Source organism: Silurus aristotelis (genome assembly GCF_946808225.1).
Source record: "Silurus aristotelis genome assembly, chromosome: 2".
NCBI lineage: Eukaryota > Metazoa > Chordata > Actinopteri > Siluriformes > Siluridae > Silurus > Silurus aristotelis.
Window position 1 is genome coordinate 34,519,143 of NC_139575.1, and position 11,108 is coordinate 34,530,250.

At 38.9% G+C, this 11,108-nt stretch overlaps 1 protein-coding gene across 1 annotated transcript; it reads left to right on the forward strand.

Moving 5' to 3' along the window:
* The first annotated feature begins 929 nt into the window (after window positions 1-929).
* Window positions 930-10,868, forward strand: c1qtnf6b (C1q and TNF related 6b). Its single transcript, XM_083523594.1, has 3 exons — window positions 930-1,115; window positions 4,934-5,131; window positions 6,132-10,868. Exons 2-3 carry the CDS (start codon window positions 4,942-4,944, stop codon window positions 6,674-6,676), a joined length of 735 nt encoding a protein of 244 aa, XP_083379720.1. The 5' UTR covers window positions 930-1,115; window positions 4,934-4,941; the 3' UTR covers window positions 6,677-10,868.
* The last annotated feature ends 240 nt before the right edge of the window (window positions 10,869-11,108 follow it).

Here is an 11,108-nt window from a genome sequence, read left to right on the forward strand (position 1 = left end):
TGTGTTTTTGTGTTAAACTCTCCGTGTTTTCGTTAAACCAAAGCGAACTGTGCTCTGGCTTTGCCTCCGCTCATTACGCTGCATAACAATTATATACAGTATTATTTATGTACCTGTATTATTTTGTATTTTGTTAATAAATGGGTATCGGTGAAGGTCGGGAATGGATTAATTGGTTTTCCATTATTTCTTATGGGATAATTACATTTGCTCTTTGACCTTTTCGCATTTCGACCGGTTTTAAGGAACGGATTAAAGTCGATAAGCGGGGTACCACTGTACATACATACATACACATATGTATATGTGTGTGTATATATATATATATATATATATATATATATATATATATATATATATATATATATATATATATATATATATATATATTAATACAAAACTAATTAAAATGTTGTTACCTAATGAATGTATCCAGGCTGAAGATCCACATATAGAACACAAGCAGAGAAAAGATGATGATGATCAGGAATGTGTCTGTTCTCAGTCATGTTTACATCACTGACTCCCTCTGTCTCATCCACATTAACCCCAAACTTCTTACTGCCTTCTGCCTGCTGATTCTTAGCTCCATAAACTAGTCTACATCTGTGGTGAGTGAGAGACAGGACTTTATACAGCAGTGGATTGAAAAAAAACAGGCAATTACAGAAAATCGGTTGTTTGGCTGAAATTGCACGCAGGAAAAATATATTTATTTAAAAAATATATATATTTATGATAATCAGCACTGTCTAAAACTTAAAAAAAAAATCCAACCAGGGGTTTGTGCCCAGTGTGAGGTATTACTGCTCGGAAGAATATCTTTAGTGTGTAGAAAAAGTGCATAGGAAGTCAGGAGCTCTGGGAATTTAGGAGGGGATAAAGCAGAAAAAGGGAGGGGAAGCGTGAATTAAAGTACAGGGAAAGCAAAGAAGGAGGAGGAAATCATATACAGTGTTCATGAGGAGGGAACTCCTTTACAAAGAGAGAGACTGAGAGAGAGAGAGAGAGAGAGAGAGAGAGAGAGAGAGAGAGAGAGTTTCCAGCTGATCACGGGAAATCATCAGCAGCAGCAGCAGCAGCAGCATTCGGATCGGCTGCATGAGGACCCCCAGGTAAGTTTACCAGCTCATGCAATCATATTTATTTTGCACTTGCACGCTTTTTTCAGGAGCGCGCAAACTAAATGCGCGTTCACAACGTGCGCGCAACTCGTCAGTGCGTAAATTACCGGCAACATCTAAAAGGAAAAAAAAATTAAAGAAAAAAAAAACCCGAAAAGGAGAAGGAGAAGTCGGATGATTGGCATTTATGACAATCTGGAGCAAATATGGAGTATGTTGTTCTGGCATTTCCCTGGCATGTATGAGATGCAATGTGTGCATGCAGCTTTTCTCCACTCATTACTCCTGCTTCCTTTGTGAGGACGTGGCTCTTTTTGCAGTTTTTCTTTCTCTTTTTCTCTCTCTCTCTCTCTCTCTCTCTCTCTCTCTCTCTCTCTCTCTCTCTCTCTCTCTCTCTCTGTATTAAAACATCTGGATTTGGAAAGAGGTACAGGGTTGACTCGTTCCACTTAATAAATAGCCTCTGAGCACATGCAAAAAAAAAAAAAAAAATGCCCAGAACAATCTTTCATAAATGTGAAAACTTTGGGACTTTGTGTTACAAGACAAAATAAAAGGGGGAACATAATTAATAGAATATGTTGCGTAATGAGAGTCATTTTTTTCACTGCGCATGCGCGGTGGGGATTTGCCCTCTCCAAATTAGTGCTGCATACTGTGGGCTGTGGTCCTGCAGGACACAGGAATTTAAAAAAAAAAAAAAAATATATATATATATATATATATATATATATATATATATATATATATATATATATATATATATATATATATATATATTCAGAATGATTCATTGAAGCACAAAAACGTCAACAGGAAAAGAAATGGATGAAGAGAAAGATGGACGGACACACAAGGATTAGAGTCAAAGGTATCAAGAGCTGAAGGAACCTGAACACTGAGTCAACACATTGCTCAACATTCCCAATAAGACAATGTCCAAAAAGACGGAGTGCAAAAAAAATAAAACAAAGGAAAAGGAGTTGACAGCCTGGTTTATCATCTTAAAGGAGCCCAAAAATCTGCCATGCATGAAAAATGTTGGAGCAAGTCAGCCCAAAGACTCTGTTTAACATTCCTACAACTCAGTTAAACACTGCAGATTTCCTCTTTCACCCACCTCTTAGGGTTGTGGAAGCCAAGAAAAGCCAAAAGTCTCAATATGTGTCATAAAATTCCCAGCCAACGTTCACAACTACAGTAACGGCAATAACACAGGGTCATGAGTGTCAGTTAAAGGGCCATCACATATGTATTTGGGTAGTTCTAAGAGAGAAAAAAAACCATAATAAGCTTTCTAGTTATTTGGAATGTGCAGTAAATTACAAGTTAAGATATGCCTGTCCTCCCTCTGTACTAGTTCTCAAAGTTTCCAAACCGTAAAAAGCTCTACCACTGAGCTACAGCTTAAATCCTAAAGATCCATCCTGTTATTAAGATCTTGCCATTTCTCAATTGTTGTGCGTTCTGAGATGCATTTTTGCTTACCTTGGTCGTAAAAAGTGATTATTTAAGGTAGCTAGAGTAACCTTCCTATCAGCTTAGATCAGTCTGGCCTATTTTCTGAACTCTCTAATCAACAGGGAGTTTCTGGCGTGAGAACTGCAGTACAACAGATGTTTTTCGCATCACGCTGTGTAAACTCTAGAGACTGTAGTGTATGAAAATGCCAGCAGATCAGCAGTTTCTGAAATAGTAAAATGTCTTGCACCAACAACCATGTCATGGACAAAGTCACTGGCTAAAATCGCATTCGATCCCCATTCTTATGTTTGCTTTGAACATGTGAAGCTCTTAACCCTCGTTCGCATGAGTTTATGCAATTTGCTGCTGGCACATGATTGGCTGAGCTTTTAATCCAAATAAAGACAGATTGGGTCTAACCTACACAAGTCATGTAATAGCTATAAATGTTTTTACAGCTGCACATGAACTGGCAACTCTAGTGGGAGTATTTGACTAATTATTCTCGCAAACTAGAATAAATTAGCAGCGAATTAAAACACTTCAACGGTAGTACATAGTCAGTGGTCAAGGCTTATAAACTTTTCTTTTTGGTAGTCCTTTTTTGTATGCTGTCTTCTTATTATCATAAATGTTTGTTTCCATGCCAACTATCTCACATAAGAAAAATTGAGAATTTAATTGCATGGTAATTGCATCTCTGCAGGCGGTAAACAGGGGCAATTGTGGGGCTTGTATGTGGGAATGTTTTTTGGCAAGGGCAAAAGTCTAGCTTTTGGCAACCACAATAAACATAAGCTAACACAAGTGCTAGAGAGGTAAACGGGAGAAAACGTGACGACTGTATTTGCCATTTTGCATGAAGCAAACAAAACTTGCTTGTGGGATCAGAGTGAATATAACCTTTACGGCATTTGGCAGATGCCCTTATCCAGAGCGACTTGCAATTATCTCACGATGATGCCTCAATACTGCGGTGCTGCACAAAGAAGGACTTATGGAATAATAATAAAAAAGTAATACTGTGCACCTGCATTAGTTTCACGTAATGTCTGTGAGCTAAAGCTGGGGTGGATATAATCATAATATAGCACAGTGACAGATGTACGCTCCGAGGGTTTTGATGGAGGAAATGGGAGGAAGGGGGATGAAGAGGTGTAGAGGAGTACTGCTCAGGAAACAAGTCAAATTACAGCCAAAAAAAACATAGCCTACAGGGCCAAGTTCTGCACCACCTCCCACATCTCGGTCTCTCCTTTTCTATCTACCTCACTTTCTCTCCTTCTTGTGCTTTCTGATATTTATTGCAATGCCAAGAGCTTGACCTCTATTTCTGCCCTTGTCAAAAGACATCACTGTCTCATTTTAATGTTTTTTTTTCTCCCCCTCTAACTTAGTCTCTGGATTCTGTCAAATCACCAGCACTGACCAGGTGTCCTTGGGGGCCCGTTCAGCATGAGAAAACACATTTTACGGCAGATTGCCTATCAGGATAAATGCCTTCACTAAACATTCCACACGGCACGTCGCACATTTCTGCCTGACACCTGCACAATGGCTTTATAAACCTGCCTCACTTATAGTGTGGAAATTAATGAATTTATCTTCTACAGTCAAAATATAAGTTTTGGGTTTTGATGCCGAAAGATTGTTTTTTTAAGAGATTTTGGAGCTAATTTGTTGATTGCTCCTTGGTTAGTTATTCCAAGGAAAAGTTCCAATGAAGAGTTTCACTTAAGAAATTGTCCCCCTGTGCTAATGACGCAATGTTAGCGCTGTTACAAAAGGAAATACAATCTCAAACATTAGGGATAATGGTCAGGTTTTACAAATAGCTCCTAAAAAAAGGATTGAGAACTCATTTTCTCACAAACCAGCAACGTTCCAGCCAATATTCAATATCATATTAATGAGAAGTTCAACATGGTGACTGTAGGTAGTGATGAAGAGGCAGAATGTTATTACATAGAGTGGGCTAGGATGGGTTTTTTTTTTTTGACAGTGATATTTTCATGAAAGCTGATTATCAGAATCCAAAGATGGACAAACTGAAGGATCAAAGCATTGCTGCATTGCGCAAATGACGCAAAAATGTACTCTCCTTAGATAAGAGAGACCAATTTCTAATAACCAATTATGTCTGTCATGTCTCTTTTACGTTCTGAATGCATTACATCCTCAGGAGATTTGCCCATTTTGGACTTATTAATGTCAATTACTAGATGCCTTTACTCTTGAATTTTTTTCCCTAAACAGGTATTTATTTATTTAATAATTTATCTTCCCTTCTCCATCTCTCTCTCTCTCTCTCTCTCTGCATCATGTATCTGACTCTTTTTCTTCAGGTGTGGTCATGTCTGGATTCTTTCTACCTGTGCTGTTGCTCCTCCCCCTAGTGGCCTCGGTCCCCTCCCCCTCAAGGTCACCACCCAAATACTGCCGCAGGTGCTGCGATCACCTGGACCCTCCCATCAACTCGCCCCGTCCTGTGGCCTACCAGGCTCCCGAAGTTCGCACGTTCATTAACATGACCATTCTCAAAGGTGAGGCTGTTCTATAACTATATACTCACACTTCAGTCAGGACTGTATTATTATATTACACATTCAGATTAACCTTTTAGTGGTGTCATAGAATATAAAAGGCAATTAAATAATTAAAATATTTTCCACCGAATGCCTCAACTTAGGCCTGTGCTAGATCATATGTAACCCAGTAATGACTCTAACCACTAGCCATGCCCACTAACATGCTTACCTTACCGCACTCTAGCTCTCTCACTCACATACACACACACACTCTGCCTGACACATTGCCCAACATTGAACCAACCCTGCGGTTCTGGAAAATGGCTCTAACAAAACCCCCCCTCCTGCATGCAGGCCACAGCTCTGGGCATTCTTCTGCTTTCTTAATTTGAAAAACCGAGCCGAATCAGGCGAAGTCATCCTGTGAGGCAATAGCAGCAGGCTCAACAGGCGTACAGACCTGGCAGGAAACTTGCCGATGTGGCAGTAAACTACAAGCGGCAACATGTGTGTTGTGCTTGTCTGTGTTTCGGGGATTACAGCCCTGAGAATATTCAGCTCCTTGCAGAACGCCTGTACTTACTCAGAGCTCAGTAAAAGCTGTTCTGGTGGCTTTTGCTGGGAATGGGAAGAGTAACAGCATGTGGTTAGATGTTGTGCGGTGCAGATCTTCTTTACTGCAAAATCTGTCAAATGCAGCAGCCGAATTCATATAGTATAGATACATTTGAGTTTCCATGGCTTTTCATATAAGAATAGGGATCTTCAGGTACATAAGCGCCAGTGAAGTGAAATTATTTTTGCCTCACAGCTGTATGGGTTCAACGTAATGCATAATGTGAGTGGTGTGGTTTGGTGCTTAGAGTTTCTCCACTACCGTTACTGCTCACTTACTCGGTTGTGCCACACATTCAAATACAGGCTCCCTAGATTTGATACTCACCCCTTTACCGATACACACGTTTACTCTCTATGTTTCCATCCTTTCATCCATTCATATGTTTCTGTCTTCCAGGAGACAAAGGTGATCGAGGCGAGCGAGGAACACCAGGTAAGGCAGGAGCAGAAGGTCCTCCGGGTTCCCGAGGCACTACTGGTCCAAAAGGCAGCAAAGGGCAAGCCGGAGCTACAGGAGACCCCTGCAAGACACAACACTCGTCCTTCTCGGTGGGCCGCCGGAAGGCCCTCCACAGCGATGACTATTACCAAGCGTTGCTCTTTGACACCGTCTTTGTCAACAAGGACGAACACTTCAACATGTTTAAAGGCAAGTTTTACTGCTATGTCCCGGGCATCTACTTCTTCAACATCAACATCCACACGTGGAACTTCAAGGAGACCTACCTGCACCTAATGCAGAACGAACGCGAGCAGGTGATCCTGTATGCGCAGCCCAGCGACCGCTCCATCATGCAGAGCCAGAGCGTCATGCTTTCTCTTGAGCTTAACGACGAAGTATGGGTGCGCCTATACAAGCGCGAGCGTGAGAATGCCATTTACAGCGACGACGTTGACGTCTACATCACCTTCAGTGGCTACCTGGTGGCTCCTGCTGTGTAAAAAAAACACGGATGTTTTCTCGATACTGAGAGTAGGATTTATGGATTAAGGCTTCTCTCAGGGAAAAAGCATGCCAAGGGAGTTCTCTGAAAGGGAAGGAAACAGTGCTCATTTAATAATCACAGTGCATTAGGTACATTTGGCTGACAACAGATTAACATATTGGTGCTAATTAGACACGGTACTTTTGGTACCCTTTTAAACCTTATGATTTTTGCTGTGTTAAATAGAATTCCTTTGGCTGCAGAGCAGCCTTGTTAACTTATCAATGGTTGAAAGTATGCTGAATATCCTTCAAGTCTTCTCAGAAGCGTCCTCTAAACACAGCATTATACATTGTGAAAGGAAACCAGGTCACCTGTACTGTATTTGTCCCTCCCAAAAAATCCTCGCCTAATGAAATGGGGCTGACTGGAAAATACTCCAGACTTACATAATTTTTTTGTCTGGATCATCGTCTTTAATTTTGACCAGACAATGTCTCTGGTATTCCAGAACCAGCCTGATTTTAGTAAATATTTTTCTGTGTTGAAAAGACTTTTGCTTTTACCAGCTGGACATACCAGCTTTTCCAATGCCATTAACAATAATGACAGAGGTAATAATGTAGCAGTAGCAGTACTTAGGCTGGAACCAAAAACTCAGTTCATCCTGCTAATGTTCAAAAGGATCAGTCCATTCTTTGTAATTATAATCAATATAATTATTTTCCATATAAACAAGCAAATAAGGTATAAGATATGAGATGTGTGGTACAGGATGAATACATTAGGAACTTACTCAATTCCCTTTAAAAAGTGACTGTATACTTTTGGTGTAATGGCATGCAAGTGGATTTGAATTTATATATATAATTTTTGTTTTATCATTTTTGAGACACTTGCATATTCCTTTTTTGTATGCAACAAACCAGTTTAAACACAAAACAAGAATTGAAAGAAAATATTGTTAGTATTGAAAGTAATGAGTCCAAATTTAAAAAGTTTGGAATACTGAACCAACATGGCAACCATTTTATACTTCAACACCATACAATTCGGTCTGGACTACAGCCAATTGGAACCAACTTCACCATATAACAAAAGATTGGCCCAAAGCATACATCTAAGCTAAGTTATTTCGAGAGCAAACAATGGGCTGGAGTGTTATCTATTATGGAATGGCCTGCCCATTCAATGGACCTTAATCCTATTGAACTGCTCTGGGATGAACTGGATCACAAGGTCAAAAAGAAATCTCCAACTGGTGATGAAAACCTTTGGCAAGTTTTATGAGAGGCATGGCAAATAATTTTAGCTAAACGTTTGGAAAAACTAAATAGAAGGAATAAAAGGAACATGCATGTGTTTCTTAAAAAACATAAGACTAGATGTTTGCAAACTTTTGACAGGTGCTATAAACACAGTTGCATACCCTTGCATCTTAAACTAAATATGTGCATGAATCCAAAGTGGATTAAATATCCTGGTACTGGCCCATTTTTACTGTCGTTTCTTTTGCTGCATGCACATCAGCTTAGGCCTTTTAACGGCGACCATGAAAATAGAAATTGAGCAAGGACAGGAAAACTTGGCTGATGCTCAACCTACTTAGCATACCGGATGTGATATACCACTTAACTTTGCTTACCCGAATATAAAAACGAAGCCTGAAAGCTTTCATCCATGCAATGTGTATTAAAATAATGCACCCGGAGGGATTCATTTGAAGATGATTTAGCACTTAAGTATAAAAAAATGGGGTCTTACAACAAAAAAACGGCCAACTGGCAATCAATTTTAAACAGTTTTGGCACAGTAAATGTACTCTATTACTCACATTTGTGTTGTGCAAATCCTACATTGTCAAATTGTGGATAGTAAGGACGGGACATCATGGAAGGGACAGTGGAACTTAAAAAAAATAAAATAGACTGGTGTAAAAGTGTCTAAGCTGACCTGTATTAATACTTTGCAAATGATATTGATTGGAGCTGAAAGAAAAAAAAAAGAGCCCACCCATCTGTCTCTGGAAGGAAACTCAGATGTGTTTGAGCTGCTGTGTTTATAGACACCAGAAACAGGAAACCAGACCAACTATCTGTAATCACATCCAGAGAAAAAAAAAAAGCGTAATGAAGGACCAGGGGGTAGGGCCTTGCTTGAAATAAACCACACATCTTTATTTTTTTATTTTATTTTTTTTACACTAAAGCAGCCTGTTGTCAAAACTACTATTAATTACTAATACAGACAAGAACAGTTCGAGGTCAAAGAAATGTGTAGTTTGGACTTATATTTGCTGTTATAGACATGTTTTATTATCGAAAAAATGGCTAGTTCTCTGCAGAGAAAACCACACTTGGCTAAGGCAGAGTTAACGCTGATGTTATTGCTTGTATAAACAATAAAACGAAAGGTTATGAGCAGGTCATGGTGAGACAGTGTCTACAGAAAATTGCAACCATTTGGATTTTGTTAAGTTTGCCCGACTGTATAAATATGGTTTTAATAGCATTGAGGAGGTTTACAGTGTTTGCTGATTTTGGATCAGTTTTTTCGCATGTATGTGTGCGAGTCTGGGTTTCGTTTAGTCTTGATTTTTAAGGTTGTTTTGCAGCCGTAAGCTCAATTTCGAGTCTTTGGCATCTATAGTTGTGGCAAATATCTTACAGGAGCACTATTGAGTTCCTGCCATATGACAGTTCTACTTGTTTTGCTGTGCTAGCAAGTAAAAAAAAATTAAAATAAAACACAGCAAGGTTTTAGAGTGAGTTTAGGATTGGTTGGAGTTCACCAGAAAATGCATTTTTAGGTGATGATACCATCAAAATCATGCCTTAAAGTAAAGCTATGAATTTCTGTAGTTAGCCTATTACAGTATAACAAAATTCTGTTGTGTGGTGAATTTATCATCAAAACTTGCCTCAGAGTAAAGCTGGAATTAGCTGAAGTTAGCATATAAAAAAACAAACATTTATGACATTTCCAGTGGATTTTGCTTTCACAACAGTTCCAGCTCAAGGATAGTTTTGGCTGGAGTTGGTATATCACAAAACAATTTATTTTCTTGTGTCTGTCTTTTAAAAAAAACAAAAACAACCTCAAGTAAGATGTGTCTTAATTTAGCATCTTTCAAGAAAGACTATTTATAAAAGAAATTCAGCTGATCTTGCCAGTAGCAAGGCCAGTGGTCTCAACATGTGATTTTACAAAAAGATCTTTCAACTTTAGTAGCATTGAGACATCTATGTGTGAAGTTTGTATTAGCTGGAGTTAGCACATTACAGGAAATTGTATTTATTCGATTTTCAGTATTTCCTCCCATAACAAAAGTTTAAAATGGACCCAGCACTTTAAAAAAAAAAAGAAAGTCCATTTGGGTAGGTGCTGCACTCAAAAATTTAAGATGTTTAAATATCACCAGAAAATCTCATTTCAGGTTATGGTACTATAAAAAAAAATATGCCTTAGCTTTTAGAAGGTTTATACGGTTTCTAGTGTTTTTGTCATTGAATAATTAATTCAATCTACTATTGTCTGAAGTGGTTATATTATAAGAATTTATTTTTAAGAAACATGATGTGGGTGGAGGCTGGTTGGTCTGGGAGGAAAGCTTTTATTAACTTCCAAAAGCACATTACCAAATAAGCTGGCACTTTCCAAATGAAGCTCAGCAGTTATGGCTCATATACTTTAACCAGCCAATATCTGCTCAATTCCATGTCTAATCCAGATGTTACTGTGGGCTTTCAGATGAGTAGAACTTAACAAGGCAAAGATTGAACACCAGGCGTTGGGCACTCACCAAAATCCGTGAAGTAGGTCACATTTCTGACTCGCTGATCGGGCTATTTTTAGAATAGAAAACTAGAACTTTATTAGAACCTGAGGAGTTGTATCAGTTTGCCTGTCACACTGACCCTTTATACCATGTTTTCACAGATTACACGTCAGGTCTTCTAATTCCATCATGTTTGCAAAAACATTTAAAATAATAATAATGTTGTTCAAGCAGAGGTTTAAGCACCTGGTGCTACTCCAGGTGTCCCTGATGCCGGGTCTGAGATTGGTGCTGTATTAGGAAGGTGCTAATTTGTAGGTTTACTGGCAAAAGTGCACTTTTTTTTGTATACATGAATAGAAATAATGCTTGTATTATGTAAATATGTTTTTATGTACCATCTATCATCATTAAAAATTTAGCAAAGTGACTCTTGATCGGCATGTGTGGTTTTTAGTAGGAGAGCATGAAGTAGTAGGCTTGTTCTTGTTAGCACATCTATCTGTGCCTTGCTATAAAAATACTTTGGCAGTCTGTGTACCCTCAATGTCCTCCAAACATTGCTCAGGCTTTACTTTATCCTCTGCTGTGAGTGTGTGCAGCTTGGGCTGTGATTACAGAGACAGACAGAGAGAGAGAGAGATAGAGAGAAAGAAAAAGAAAATCATGG